General features: G+C 56.8%; 5 protein-coding genes across 5 annotated transcripts; 2 read left to right on the top strand and 3 right to left on the bottom strand.

The window, feature by feature from the left end:
- Positions 1 to 354: 354 nt before the first annotated feature.
- On the bottom strand, positions 355 to 1263 carry B0T26DRAFT_696742 (uncharacterized protein). The gene has a single exon (XM_060441359.1). It carries the CDS (start codon positions 1083 to 1085, stop codon positions 843 to 845), a length of 243 nt encoding a protein of 80 aa, XP_060300932.1. The 5' UTR covers positions 1086 to 1263; the 3' UTR covers positions 355 to 842.
- A 2082-nt stretch (positions 1264 to 3345) lies between these two features.
- Positions 3346 to 4606, top strand: B0T26DRAFT_696739 (uncharacterized protein). Its single transcript, XM_060441358.1, has 2 exons — positions 3346 to 3681; positions 3918 to 4606. Exons 1-2 carry the CDS (start codon positions 3476 to 3478, stop codon positions 4321 to 4323), a joined length of 612 nt encoding a protein of 203 aa, XP_060300931.1. The 5' UTR covers positions 3346 to 3475; the 3' UTR covers positions 4324 to 4606.
- Positions 4607 to 4726: 120 nt separating this feature from the next.
- On the top strand, positions 4727 to 6076 carry B0T26DRAFT_638259 (FMN-dependent dehydrogenase; the record flags this gene model as incomplete). The annotated part of the gene is made up of 2 exons (XM_060437019.1): positions 4727 to 5834; positions 5904 to 6076. The coding sequence occupies 2 exons, from the start codon at positions 4727 to 4729 to the stop codon at positions 6074 to 6076; spliced, it is 1281 nt and encodes a 426-aa protein (XP_060300930.1).
- Positions 6077 to 7130: 1054 nt separating this feature from the next.
- On the bottom strand, positions 7131 to 8614 carry B0T26DRAFT_672666 (uncharacterized protein; the record flags this gene model as incomplete). The annotated part of the gene is made up of 2 exons (XM_060439488.1): positions 7131 to 8293; positions 8356 to 8614. 2 exons carry the CDS (start codon positions 8612 to 8614, stop codon positions 7131 to 7133), a joined length of 1422 nt encoding a protein of 473 aa, XP_060300929.1.
- A 1782-nt stretch (positions 8615 to 10396) lies between these two features.
- B0T26DRAFT_157064 (mediator complex subunit Med5) lies at positions 10397 to 14573 on the bottom strand. Its single transcript, XM_060433487.1, has 6 exons — positions 13652 to 14573; positions 13254 to 13510; positions 13130 to 13192; positions 12551 to 13072; positions 11956 to 12496; positions 10397 to 11902 (listed from the first exon to the last, which is right to left on the bottom strand). Exons 1-6 carry the CDS (start codon positions 14352 to 14354, stop codon positions 10794 to 10796), a joined length of 3195 nt encoding a protein of 1064 aa, XP_060300928.1. The 5' UTR covers positions 14355 to 14573; the 3' UTR covers positions 10397 to 10793.
- Positions 14574 to 14782: the final 209 nt, after the last annotated feature.

Here is a 14782-nt window from a genome sequence, read left to right as displayed (position 1 = left end):
GCTCGCTGAAAGAGGCCGACCCTGACAAAGTCCTGCAGGGCTTCCCCGTGGGTCCCATGTTTATTCTCAGATATCCAGTCATAGCGAGTTGCGGGTTTCAAGGGTAGAGTGTGCAGAATGAGCAATCAAGCTCTGGGAGATCGAATGGATGATCGGGACTGTTGATTCAGAATAGCCTGACGGCGGGCGCTTGCTGCAGGCCAGTCACTCACATCGCGTGTAAGGGGTCACTGTAAACGTGGAGACAAAAGCTCTTTCGAGTCGGCGGTTTCCGCAAGAGTGTCGGCCCTAAAACACTCAGCAATAAAAGATGTCAACTCTCACACCTAACTTTCCGTCATCAAGAAGGAAAACAAGAAAAACGCAGACTCACCATTTGCAGTCCAAGGCATGTTATCGAGAATCATCACATACCGGCATTGACTACCTTGTCAGACCTGGATCACACCTGTATGTTACTGATTGCCCATTCAGCTATTGTCGATACCGAGATTTCCTATCCATACATGCATGTAGCCCAGCAAACAAGAACTCAGAAGGTTCGGCTCAAGCTCACAACCTTCTTTTCGCCGCAAGGAATATGTATCCTCGCCTGATCTCCAGCAAGCCCCGGTGCGTGTAAAGCAATACCAACGCCCCAGCCGATCTACCACTTCGCGCAAAACTCCGGCCAATGAACCATACCTACTCCAGTATCCGTAGACAATCCAGGTAAAATCAATCTGTCATATCATCTAACACCATAAAAGATCGGTGTGAATAACCAGAACTATCGCACAAAATGAACTACGTGAGTATCATGGCTCACACGACCCAAAGCTCCCTAGGCCACCCATATCCCCTTAACGGCCATCTCGGTTCTTGATGATCGACTTCTTCTCGTCAAACTTGTACTTCAGATACTGCGCGGGAACCCTGCGTCCGGTGATGTTGAAGAATTCCGACTTGAGTTGGAGGTAGAAGTTGGCGCGGCGTCTGGCGGAGAGCAGGGCGATAATGTTGCACTCGCGCTCGGTGAGCCGGTCGTCAGGAATCACAAGATCCTTCTCCTTGATTTGCTCTCTGTACAAATGGAAGAAGTGCATTTCGTGGAGGTAGAGGTTCTGTTCGTATGCGGCAGAATAATCCTGGCCATCGTCGGTGGGGCTGGGCCCAGAGACGGATTCGCAAGCAGATGATTCGTCCTTGCCCCAGTGGCCCTTCTCGTGGTGGTGGGCTTGCTCGCCCGCTTCAGTGAGCTCGTTGTCGCCGTCATTGGCTGTGTCATTCGCAGCGAGCGTATTGCCGGCCGTGGTAAGCTCTTTGTGGCGCTTCTGCACCTCATTCTTGCCGCGTTTGACCGTCTTTCCAATCTCTGCCCGGGTGCTGCCTCCTTTCTTCATCGACAGGACTTTGGCGTCATCTGCGGCCGACCAAACAGGGCCACCCGTTGCTTTGCCACCCGTCTCCTTGGGGGTCTTGGCTTCACCGTCTGAGTCACGACAGCCGGTGGACTCTGCAATCGTATCGCCCTTGGCCGAGGTGCTGTCGGCGTTCTCATTCTGCGAAGAAGCCGACGCCACCTTGAGCTGTTTGCCCGACTTTGACGACTTATGGGACTTCTTGAGGCAGTCCTTTTTGGTCTGAGCCCCGTCGTTGCCCTGGTTGGCCTTTTTGGACGCACGCTTGATAATGATGCGGACGTCTTTGTTGTCGTCAGAATTCTCGTCTTCATCGTCCGAGTTGGACGAATCAGAATTCGAGTTGGTGGGGCCGGCGACATACCCCGTGTCCTCAGACTCGTCGGCCACGGACCTGCTATCGGGAGTATAAGTAATGCGGTTCTCAATGATGATTTTGATGATTTGGGGGGTCACCGACGGAGCACGGGCTGGCTTGGGAGCCGGCCTGGGGCGAGGCCCCCTCAGGACGAGGGGACCCCGCCCGACAAGCCAGCTCGACATGGAGAATTTGACGTTGCCGGCCTTGAAATCGTCGGAAGTAATCTGGTCGTCTCTTCTAGGCGGCATTGTGGCGGTGGTGATGCTGCGCGAGGCGTAGGTACTTGGTTAAGTGAGGTTGAGGTTGAAGTTGAGGTTTGAGATTTGAGGTTTGGATTGAGACTTTAGATTTGAGACTCGAGGTGATGTTGTAGTAGGATTTATTAGATTCACCGACTATCAAAGAGAATGCGCCAACAGCCGCCTAGTCAGGGCAGTCAGAAAGTGGTAGGTAGTGGGGGGCGGGAAAGGTCGTGACCAGTGGTCTGGCGCAGAACCCGGCAGAGAGAGGAAGATGTATGAGGGAAGGAGGAATAGAAGCGAGGACTCGCGGTCGCGGTCATAAATCGTCGCGTCCCTTAATCCTGCGGTAAGGTTCAAGGTTTGAGGGCGTTGTTACGCGTTGATGTTTGCAAGAAGGAAGATGCCGCCGGTTGAACGCGACAATTTCCAATGAAGAGAGAAGCCAAGGGCCTGTTTAACTCGCCTTTCGATCTGCGAAAGGAGGGGAAGAAGAAGCGCGACTGTGTCAGGGTGTGGAGGTTTTTGGAGTAAGCGGACAGAAGCGAGAAAGGAAAGAGGAAAGAGCCCGGGTTTTGAGGGCGAGGTGAGGAAGTGCACCTTCCTTCCGCCAGCGAAACCACACAGCAGTCAAATGTAGTCTGTATGTACACCACTCCGAGGATGACCAGTACCGACCGCAACGAATTACATACGCCTGTATCTTACCAAGCTCCCCTTCCCTACGCAATTGCCCGTAAGATGCCTCGCTGCCCGAGCTGATGCCGCATTTTAGCAGTAGTTTACCTGCGACTGACATTTGTTTTGGCTGCACCGTTCACGAGTGTTGGTCATATAAAATAGTAATAGTACGTCTAGGCAGACTACCGGAAATGAAAGAGACGTTCTGTAACAGCTATCGATGCTAGGCGAGTTCTCACCACATTCGTTTCTTTCAAGCGCATCATTTCCGGCAGAACAGAACAATCGAGCAGCCGTACAATAAACAATCATCATGTCAACATGTAGGTACATACATTCAACGATACAAAAAATAGTGAGTAAAATCTAATGTTTGGACGGCAATAATGAAGTTGAGCGGAAATGAAAGCAGGAATACAAAAGAAAGGGGAGAGAGAGCCCAAGACAAGGAGGTTATGCGAACATGACCGAAAACAAGACGTAATGGCAACCTGATGCAAAACTTGATTATCCTCACTTTGTCTTGGTGCTGTCTAATGACTTGACGTTGGAGCGTGCAGAGCCTCAAATCCAAACGCCAGGGGTGACGGACTGGATGATGTTGCTAGGGGGAACGGAAGGGGCCACAAAAAGGACTTGTCGCTGAGTCATCAAGTCCCTTTGAGAAAGGGGAACACAGCAGCAGATCACGGCCGAACTCGCAAGCAACCAACCCATGAGCTACTATCGAGTCGGACCGAAAGACCTTGGGAGATAAAAAAGACGCGAACTCGAGAATTAATCGGAAAAGAAACATGGAACCTCTTGTGGGAAACTACGCCACGGCCTCGCAGCTCATCGACGAGGCGCACTCTTGCGATCCCAAGACGATCGAGGGAAAGAGCAGCCCTGTCCCGTACGAGCTTCACTATGCGCAGAAAATGACGCGCTGGCTCGCGGCGCGCAGCCCAGAGGCTTCGCCGACCTTGCAGCTTGCCTGCCGTGCGCAGCATTTTCGACGGTCCGTTCGTTCCTTCCCTCTCAGTCTGCGGTTTCTCTTTTCATTATATACCTTACCTGCATAAGCAGTGCCAGCCCAAACCCAAAAGAGGAAGCTCTGGGTCGGGTGCTTATTTGCTTGAACTTACTGCGCTCTTTCGTCTTTTGACTTTTTTGACAAGGGAAATTACTTCATTGTATCAATTGATGACCTGACAAGCCGGGCCCGCCTCATCCGCGTCTGCCCGCGCTCCACAGATGGGAGATCCCGCGGAGTAGCTATCCCATGACGCGGCCGGGCTACCTGACGTGGCGGGCCAAGCTCAAGTCGCAGGCGGCAGCGCAGGTAGCCGAGCTGCTGGCGTCGCCGGCCGTCGACCCGCCGCTGGCCGCGCACGACATCGACCGCGTTGCGGCCCTGGTGCGCAAGGAGAACCTGCGCGACGACGACGAGACGCAGGTCCTCGAGGACGTGGCCTGCCTCGTTTTTCTTGATGACCAGTTCGACGCCTTCGAGAGCAAGCCAGAGATGGACGAGGACAAGATCGTCGCCATCCTCCAGAAGACGTGGGCCAAGATGAGCCCCGCCGGCCACGCCCTCGCCCTGCAGATGCAGCTCAGCGGCAGAGCCCAGACGCTGATTCAGAAGGCTCTTGGGGGGTAGTTTGAGCAGCTTGTGTGTCATTTGACTGGGTTGGTGGAGGGTATTGACGTCGCGGTGGCTTGACTTTGCTTCATTGTCCGGCCCGCTTAGGGCGGCATTCTTAGCGAAAGCGCTGCTGCTCGGCTCGGTCGAATCCCGTCCGAGTTTGCCGGCTGCCGTGAGCTCCCCGCCGAAGACCGACATCGACATCCGAGTTAGTGTCGCAATGTCGACGGGTGCCGCCAATCAGAATATTTTGAACTTCTTTTGTCTTACTTTGGATATAAATTTCACCGAGCTTTTACCTATATCTCGTTGTAGCAGCTGCTGATTTGACTCTTTCCATTGACTTGTATCGCTGTTCTCCAACGTTGCTGCCATGGCACCCAAGCCGCCGTCAGCCCATAAGCTCAAAGACACTGCCATGCCCGAGTCTCCAAATCGTGTTGCGTCGCCACCTCCACCTCCCCCCCCAGGGCCCCTGAAACCACCTCTCCACACGCTGATATCCTCGCACGACTTCGCCGCCGCCGCATCCGCGTTCCCCGCCAAAACCTATGCATTTATCTCGTCGGCGGCAACCGACTGCCTCACTCACCGCGCCAACACGACCGCCTACGCCGCGATCGGGCTGCGGCCCCGCGTGCTGCGCGATGTCTCAGGTCCCGTCGACCTCGGCACGTCGATGCTCGGCAGGCACGTCCGCTCGCCCATCTTCTGCTCGCCGACCTCGTTGGGCACCCTTGTGCACCCGGACGGCGAGTGCGCGCTCGGCCGCGCCTGCCAGGCGCTCGGCATCGCGCAGGTCGTCAGCACCAGCGCGAGCTTCCCGCTGGGCGACATCGTCGACGCCATCCGCAGCAGCAGCACCCCGGCACCGGCGGCGGGCTCAGACAGTGGTGGAGACATGATCCCCATCTTCTTCCAGCTCTACGTCGACAAGGACCGGGCGAAGTCGGAGCGCCTGCTCGCAGCCGCCGCGGCACTCGGCTGTGTTGGGGGCGTGTTCCTGACGGTGGACGCGCCGGTCATGGGCAAGCGCGAGGCGGACGAGCGCGTGCGCGCCGACGAGAGCGTGCGGGCGCCGATGGCGGGCACGCGGGCCGGCAACGACGGCGGCGGCGGCGGGCTGGGCCGCATCATGGGACAGTACGTCGACGCGAGCGTGGCGTGGGCGGACTTGGCCTGGCTGCGGCGCTGTCTGCCGCCCGGCACGCCGGTCGCGCTCAAGGGCGTGCAGACGGCGGCGGACGCGGTGCGCGCCGTCGATGCCGGCGTCGACGCCATCTTCGTGTCTAACCACGGCGGCCGCAGCCTCGACACGGCGCCCGCGACCATTTTAGTTCTGCTCGAGCTGCAGCGCTGCTGCCCGCACGTCTTCGACCGCGTGCAGGTCTTTGTCGACGGCGGCGTCGCGCGCGGCACCGACGTGTTCAAGGCCCTGTGCCTCGGCGCGACGGCTGTGGGTGTCGGCAGGGGCGTCCTGTATGGCCTGAACTACGGCGAGGAGGGTGTCCGGCGGTACATTGAGAGTGAGTCTTGCCTGTCATGTCTGTGTCTCTGCGGGTATGGGGGGAATAATTGATTAACGTGGCAAAAAGTACTCAATGAGGAGCTCGAAACCACGATGCGCCTGTGCGGCGTCACCAGCCTCGATGAGCTACACCCGGGCCTCCTAAACACGCGTGCCGTCGACCACCTCGTCCCCGAGTCGGCGGCCGACGACCACCCCTACGCCAAGTGGCGGAGGAAGCCGCAGGGGAGCAAACTCTGAACGACGGCGGGCTTGGCTTGGCAGATAAATATCGCATTGGCCGAGCAATGAGGCAGGGAAATGCGGGCGCTGCTTTGCTTACTTTTTTATTGAACATTAACGATGTGAGGGGGTGCCTTCAGGGGCGATGCCACTCGGCTTACGCCCCCGGCGGGTTGTCAATATTTATACGTGGAGCCGCCCCTTTTTTCCCTTCCCGTATGTGCGACTCGGCGTGTCTCACAACTTCCGTCGCTGTAACACCCGCTTTCCCCCCCTATTTTTGTCGAACCATATTGCCGCTTTTACCTCCTAATCAAACACGGAAACTCAAACGGCACGATTTACGACGTGATATGCTCGGGTATTTTACCGTCTGTTCTGCTGTTCTGTTCTGTGCGATGACCGTTGTCTGTACTGCCTCCCCTTTTCATAACCGAAGAGAAAGAGGAAGAAGAGAAAGGAGAAAAACTGCTCACGATTGCTCATTGACAACGAAACCTTTACTGTTCACTTTTACCATGTTTATTGCACACGAGACGGGGACGAGGGTGTTCAAAAAGGAACAGAAACAACACAAAACACCACTCTCTCCCAAACCCCCCCCACCCCCCCCCCCCCATGACCTGAACTGGGTCGGTAGGTGGTCACTTACTTCCATGAGCCTCGGACTTGCGGATTGGCTCAGATCAGTTTTGCTCTGGTTTATAACCCTAATACCCCCAACCCTTACTACAACTGTGGTTCCTACCATGCCGAACCCGATTCCATCCTATCAGACACCGTCCTAGATATGAAACGTATGAACAATATGTGTACCTAGGTAGTAAATAGCACACATGTGTGTATATAAGTATGTATGTGCAGACATGTGGGAGTATGTGTAAACAGACAGACAGACGGGGTATTAAACAACAAGCAAGCAATGAAGAAAGCAGACAAGCAAGGAAGCAAACTACCTAGGTAGGCTGTTAAAAACCCCCCAAAGTGGCAGCATAATAACAAATGACGAAATGACTCAAACTCCATATGCTCCCCTAAAAATGGAAAGGAAAAGGTGGTGGATGAAACCAAATCAGCCCTGCAGCTCGCGCACTTCGCCGTCTCCCCGCTCTGTCGGCAGCTCAGAGTACGTCTGCGGCTGCGGCGGCGGCTGCGGCGGGTGGTGTAACTGCTGGTGTGGCGGCGGCACGTATGCCTGGTACTGCTGCTGTGGCTGAGCGGGATAGCCTCCTCCTTGTATAGGATAGACTTCCGGCTGTTGTGGGGGATAGGCTCCCTGCTGAGGGGGATAGGCTCCCGGCTGATGTGGGGGGTAGGGGCCTGGGTGAGCGGCCGAGCCCGGGGTGGGATAGCCGGTGGAGGAGTATGCGGACGGCGGGGTGTTCTGGTACTGTGTCGGGGGCGGCGAGTGGTTGTAGGCGGCAGCGGCGCTGGCGAAGCTACTGGGCGGTGGCGTGGTCTGCGGGAGCGGGTATCCCGAGGGTGAGGGGCTGTTATGGGAGGCCGGCGGCGGGCTGGCGGGGGGGCTGACGCCCTGGTCGTACATGGAGCCGTGGCCGGCGGCGCCCGTGCCGACGGGAGAGAAGCCCGTGTGGCCTGTGTCGGCGGTCGAGGCAGGGTAGTGGCCGACGGCGGGCGGCTGCTGCGACATGTGCTGGGCCGAGGGGCCGTTGAAATCCTTCGGCGGGAGGGGAGCGGTAGCAGCGGCGGTCTTCTTCTTGTTGTGGCGGACCAGCAGGAAGATGCAAAAGGCGAGGACGGCGATGACAGCAACGCCGCCGACGACGCCGCCGACGATGGCGGCGATCGGGGGCGAGGACGAGGGCGAAGACGAGGCGGGCTGGTTGTTAGGCGAGCTGTTGTCGGTGACGCCTGCCGTGTCTGCGGTGCCGGTGCTAGACTTTGAGCTGGTAGTCGGCAGAGATGTCGTCGAGGACGGGGCCGAGATGGAGAAGACGGTTTGGAGGACTTCGTCGGTGCCGGCGGCAACGCCACAGCCCAGCAGGGTGTATCCGGTCCTAGGGCCGGCAAAGGTGTGGGTAAGGCAGTGGGGATACGAGGCCTGGCCGCACCACGCAGTGAAACCGTTATCGGTGGTGAAGCGGGCGCTCTGGGTCCTGTCTAGGCACTTTGTGAAGACGGGACAGATGGTGGACGAGTCCTGACAGCATCCCACGTGGGAGTTGAAGTTGTTGTAGACGCAGCGGGCCGTCACGGGGCAGTAGAGGGGGTATTCTGCCAACCGAATCAGTTTATTTCCAAAGTAGGTATTCATTTCAGCTCGAGACGAGTCTCACCAGAGCTCCCGCTGATATAGGCGCAGGTGTTGTCGGTTGCGTCCCTGGCGTCGAGATGATGCTGCGGAGAGATCGGCGCCGGGGTGGGCATCGGGGCGGGCGCGAAGACGCCCATCAAGGGCATGTAGCCGAGAGTTGCCTGGGCCGGAGCCCGGTTCCGGTTGGCGTCGTCGTGGTCCGGACTCCATTTCAGCACCTTTGCGCTTGTGAGTCTGAGGGCATAGCAGCCCAGCGCCGCAAGGCCAACGGCGCCCTTCATCCTTTTCTGCGGGGTCAAGCTGGTGCCGATAATAACAACAAGATTCCGTCTCACAGCAGCAAGAAGAAGAGGCAGAGAGATATCATGTATGGAAGAGAGAAAGGAAAGAAAACGTTGTCGTCTGTCGGTCGGGCGGGCATGGGCGCGCGACCGCAACACATGCCACATGCGGAAGGGGGAGGGGGTACTTAGTACACGACTTGTTGGAAAAAAGGTACCGCGAAGATCTGGGCCAGGTAGCAGGAATCCATATTTATTTCCCAGGCCAGGTCACTCGAGCCTCGCGTTGAATATAGTCTAGCCCAGTCAGTCCAGTGACTCTAATCGACCCCCCCCCTAGCTGAACAGTCGCTCGTAGATTGCATTGTCCAGCCATTGGCGTGGCTTGCCGCCCGAGATCCATGGGCCGCGATGGGTGTCTCCCCTCGGGAGGCGTCTGCTATGAGTGTCGGCCAGCGAATCGTCGACAGCAAAGACGACCAGGGGGTCAAGCCACTCCCTCGACGGCGTCGACGCCCGCAGCACCTTATCTTATCACAGCCACCCCAATCTCTTTTTTTTTTCTTTTTTCCTCTAGTGACGGTATTCCCTCTCCGGCTCCCCCAAATCTGAGGGAAAGAAAACTTTGACCAGGCTACGTCCAAGCCTTCGAGAACCACCCCTCAGGTCCTCGACGGGCAGGTGCAAGTGATGGATGGCCCATGCAGCCCAGCCCGGGAAGCTACAGTGCGTGAATATTGACGCGTTAGGCTCCTTCAGGGCAAGCGCGGGGGTGGGCAGCGTATGACGGGCAGGCTTGGCATTGAACAGAGCAAACCGCTCGTGAAGCTGGCCTCGTCCATCCCGTTCCATCCAAGTTTGTGGAGCTGGGCTGTGCCCGGCCGGTGACCGAATGTGGTATTTTTCCGATTACGGCGTTGATGGCATCAAACCTAACCTAACCTACGCTCCATACTAATCTGTGACGGGTTTTATTACCCTTCGAGATTCCGACCATATCTACAGTGTGAACATGGCTAGAAAAGCCTGCAACACCCAACGCTCAAACTCATTACTCCGGAGACTCTTGACATGGAATTCGCGCGATGATGATCCTAATGGAGTTATCAGCTCAGCTCAGCCGTATGCAACACTTCCTCCCGGTTGGTTGTCCCCAGTTCCAGTTCCCCGCACCGTGCCACCACCCCTTCCAAACAAGGTTCCAGCTCCCACCCCTACCTAGCGGACGATCGTCTTCTCCACAACCTAACCTTTCTGAACCTCCTGTTGTTTCTTGTGTTAGCGTCCTCGCAGCGGCAGTCCTGCGGCACAGCTTCGTGGAGAAACATGCCTCGTACAAAGAAGCCAGAAGGCAGGCAACCACTGCGTCGTCTGGCCGCGGTGTAAAATCCCGTCTCCCACTCGCAGAAGCGCCGTGGCCAAACTCGGCCAAACTCGAGAGAATCCAAGTCACATACCAGGACACCTCACTCTTGCTGGCGTCGATATTCCCCTTGGTGATGTGTCTGTCTACCCGTCACCCAGATCATAATACCCGCCATGCAATTATCCCGAGTAGGTAAAAGAGCATTTCCATCTCGTCATACATAAGGTCATACAATCCAACCCCCAAATAGGTGTCTGTTGGCGCGGTACTTGGGCAGAATAAAGACTGGTAAATGAACCGGCTGGGAAAAGCCCTGGATAGGTGTTTCTTGGGGAGAGATAGGCCTGCAGGATTCAATAAAAGGGATTCGGATAGCTACCTGTTACCTCCAGCAAAAAAAAAAATTTGGGCGAAGAGAAAGGTATTGAGGCCATTCAGACTTTGGGGAGTCAGTCCTCGACTAACAAACATTCAGGGATTGGTCTGTACATAGGCATAAATGACCGGAACAGAGGGACAATCTGTCAAAAAGAAACATTGTTTTAAGTACACTCCTCTATTAGAGCGTACCCAGGCTGCGCAAGATTTCCTCCCTCCCTCGCCGACGTAAATAAATACATGAATAATGCTTTGTATGCGCTGTGCATATGATCGTGATCAACGAGCTACCCAACGTCCCAATTAAATAAAAACGCTCGAGTCTCTTCACTTCGAGGAGTCATAGAGTCTGAGTCTAGAACTTAGACTTAATTCACCCTTCAGCCGATATTAAACCCGCCGACACCGCACCTCATCTATTCGACACCGCCCTACTCACCCCAACTCCATCGTGTCCCAGCTCGAGAAATCCGTAGTGAAGTCGGTCACGCCCGTGAGCCCGCCAAAGATGTCGTCGTTGCTCATGTCCAGCCCGCCAACGGCCGAGTTCGCCCCACTATTCAGCCCAAGGTCCCCCAAATCGACCCCCGAGCCTAGACCCGTCGTGTCGATGGTCATTGCGTCGACCGACGAGTCGACCATGGTAGCGACGGCGGCCGTCATAGCGGCCTCGTCGAGCTCGTCGCCACCGAGCGACCCAAGCTCGGGCTGCAAGATGGCCGCCGGCGGAGGCGGGAGCGCCATCTGCGCCTCGACGCGCCGGTAGAGCCGTACCACCGTCTCCGCCATCGCCTCGTTACTCTTCTGTATCTTCTTCCAGTCGTCCGCCTCCGCCTTCAGCGCTTCCCGGAGCGTGAGCCGCCGTTGCAGCGGGGCCGGAAACGCGCCCGTCTCATCCGGCACCGCCGTGGCCGCCGCTGCCGTCGAGGCGTCGTTTTTGACGTCTGGCGCACACACAATGGCCGTGACCACGTCGTAGGCCACAGGCGCATTGCCTGCCTCCGTGAAGGCTTTTAGCTCTTCCAGGAGGATCCAGAGGACGTGTTTGGCGCCGAGCATCTGGATGGCTACTAGCGTCTGTTGGTGACAATATGTGGTGGTTGGTATCAACCCGTTGAGCGAGCTCTGCTGTGCCCACTGGATCAAGCCTTGCACCGCTTGCCTGACGGCTGCCGAAAGACCGCCGATTTCCTTTGGCCCGATGATTGTAGCCGTCCACTGCTCGAGTTCGCTGTGGTCGGCCCCCCCCGTTCGCCTGGATACTGGGAGATTATCCTTCAGGGCCCTTAGCAGAGGCTCCACTTCCGGAGACTTTGGGTCCTGCCGTTGGTAGGAGCGCAATGCGTGCTCAAGAGGCTTTGCCACAATATTGAGAACCGAAGAGAGCAAGGCCGATGCCTCATTTGAAATGGAGTGCGGCACCAAGATAAGCTGGAGGATCTTGATAATGGCGCGTTGCCCCTGGGGTTCATCGGCCCAAAGGCGATTTGACAGGAACGAGAGGGCGGGGACCAGCGATGGCAGGAGGAGCACGTCGACCAAGTCTAATTTGCCGTTAGAACCGGTTCCCAAAATAGTGCGGGGAGGGAAGACTTACACTCGAGACCCCCTTTCAGCATCTCTTCGGTGAGGTATCCGGTACTCAGCGCCAGTACGATGTGGTGAAATAACGTAGGCATGAGCAGATAAAAGTCTTGCGGTGGGCACGAAGCCATCAACTCATCTCCCAAGCCGCCGGCCTCGCTGTCAAAGAGTCCGTGAATCCATCCATTCATGTGTGACTTCTCCTGCTCGCTGAGATCTTCCAAGGGCCGGCAGAGTTGCCCTCTACTCAGCAGCTTTCCCATGAACGAATCGGCCGAGCGGATGCCCAAGTCGGCAAGGGTGAAGCTGTACCGGTATGTGAATGCCAGCAGGAGCAGGAGAATGGACCCAAACTCCTCGTAGACGGGCTGGTATTCCCCTTGGTCCTCATCATACCCACTCCAGTTGTCCAGGATTTCGCACAACGGGTGAAGGACCCTCTCCGGTTTCTCGAAAAGAAGCAGAATGTCCAGAGACACGGGCTTACTGGCGAGCTGGCTGCAAACTTGTTTGAGAGTCATTGTGTCCTTGTTGCGACAGAGACTACGAATCACCTGCAGTCTCCATGTTAGTATCAATGGGCTGGGTGGTGGGAAAGAGTCGCATACCTCGGTTATGGCCTGGGCCGCAGCACCAACGTTTCCGTTCACTTCGTCCAGCTCCCTAATCAGTTTTTGCGTTCTGTCTAGGTCTTCAAGACAGGCTTCGACGAGTGTCTCTTTGATGTAGCGGCCCTCATCCGGCAGAGACTGGTAGGTGATGTCTCCGAGAAGATTCTCGGTGGCATTTGGAGAGAGCAGGCCATGGAGCTGGCACGCGAAGCAGAAATCCTGCCGGACCGAGTCTTGAAACGACGGGCCCGAGCCAGAATTGTGCATGTCAAACAAGCCCGACAGTGTTGGGAAGACATTGGTGTCGACCTGCCCCAGCGCTTGCGAAATGCACAGCTCGGCATTGAAGGAATACATGGTCGAAGAAGCGGCGAGAGACCGTAGGATCAGCGGCACTTTGTTGACCAGATACGACTTGAGCAGGTGGCCCTTCTTTGCTCCCTCGCCGCGGAAGACGGCGTTGGCAAGAACGTCAAAGGATGCAAGGATAAGCTGTATGGCCATCGTGTTGAGGTCGCCCTGAATTCTGGGTCAGCATCACGCCACGAACCGAACCAAGGCTGCGAGAGATCGTACCTGGTACCTGTTGTGCATGTACGTGAATAGTGCCGTGTCATCGACGAGTGGCCGCCCCACAAGCTACAAGCCGTCAGCATTCAGACCGCGACAGGATGTGGACGTGTCCCATCGGGCGCCTAACCGCAGCGTTAAGGTAAATGTATAGGCCGGCGCGCGAGTTGTCTAGTTGTATCTCTGGAACCTGGAAGCTGTCCAAGCCGATCAGGTTGTCCATGTACCTGTTTATTTCAGATATCGCCGTGTCTTTCTTGTCCGTCGGGTCGAAGCTGGCGAGAGTCTGCGATCGGAAGTGCTCTATGCGGCTCGCTATCTCAGATGGTGCCTGCATGAGAGACGGAACATAGATATCCAGGCTGTCCGACAGCTGTTTGCGAAGTTCTGCCCAGCATGATTAGTCTGACATTTTCTTCACCAGCAGTTCAACAGGGCTAAATCATTAATGGCTAGCCAGAGACAGGACAGTGAAGTCAACTGCAAAGGTTCGCTAGCATGAGCCCGCCGCTTCCGTCTTCTTCTCACCTTTAGCCTCTTGTCGGCCGAGCACAGAGAGAACGGTTTCTGTCTCAAACACGCCGAGAATAAGAAGATTAAAGGCGGCGCGCGAGTTCTCCATCTCATCCTTAGCCCGCAGGCTGTGCATGGTCCTGTAAACGTCGCGCGAGTAGGCGGCGGCGGCGTCGGCGAAGAGCGTCATCCACTTGGCCAGGACCGTGAGTAGCTCGACGGCATCTCTGCCCGTCTTGATGGCCTTGACAGCCGAGATGTGTTTTGCGAGGCGCCAGAAGATGACCTCCTCGGAGGAATATGAGCTCCGCCACCGCAAGACCTTTTGGCTCCTTTGTTGTTGTTGCTGCTCAGAGCCGTGGCCCCTTGGGTTGCCGTTGCCGGCGCCATTCGCCTCTGCCGGGGCAGGGTGCGCTTTCGAATGCGCCGTCGAGAATTTGTAGAGGGCCCTCAGGACCGAGGGCGCGTCGACGAGCTTGAGCTTCAGGAGTGCCTCGAGGTACTGTGGCACGCGCGGATCCAGCAGGTCTTGGTTGCCCTTGGTCGGGCGGAGGAGCAGCTCGGCGACAAGCGCGCGAGGCAGGGGGTGCTTTGAGGAGAGGATGGGCGCGAACGATGCAAAGTCTTCGGCATCTAGTCGTCGGGTATGGGCGTTGGAGAGGAACTTGATCCATTGTGCCACGGCCGCAGGCAAGCCTGCTCTTGGGCGTCGGTCCATGGTTGCGGCATCGATTGGCGGCGGTCAATTCGATCGATCCGTTCGTTGTTTTGGTTCTCTCTCCTTTTCTTTTTCTGCCTCTTCCCTCCTTTCGGGGCGTGCGGGGCGTCGGCTACTCGGGCAGCGCATGTAGACTCGACATGCTGGTGTGATGCACGTGGGCGTCGGCAGCAGGCCCTCCCTTCGATTTTGGATTGGATTCGCGAAGTCAAAGAAACCTAGTCTCCGGCTCATGCCGAGTAATCAATTCCTTTGCTCGCCGTTATTGGTGGGGTTGCGGAGTGGGGGAAAGGCTAGCGCAAGGTACCGACAGTGCAGGCACTCAAGGAAGTGAGCGTTTGTCAACCCACGACTACGGGCGACCTGAATCAATTCCATCTCTGAGAAGAACCAATAACACCAACCTGGACGTCTCAGGCTCGCGGCAG

This window comes from Lasiosphaeria miniovina (genome assembly GCF_030549165.1).
Source record: "Lasiosphaeria miniovina strain SMH2392-1A chromosome Unknown B0T26scaffold_2, whole genome shotgun sequence".
Lineage (NCBI taxonomy): Eukaryota > Fungi > Ascomycota > Sordariomycetes > Sordariales > Lasiosphaeriaceae > Lasiosphaeria > Lasiosphaeria miniovina.
The sequence above is the reverse complement of the archived record's forward strand: the minus strand, read 5'-3'. Positions and strand labels throughout refer to the sequence as shown.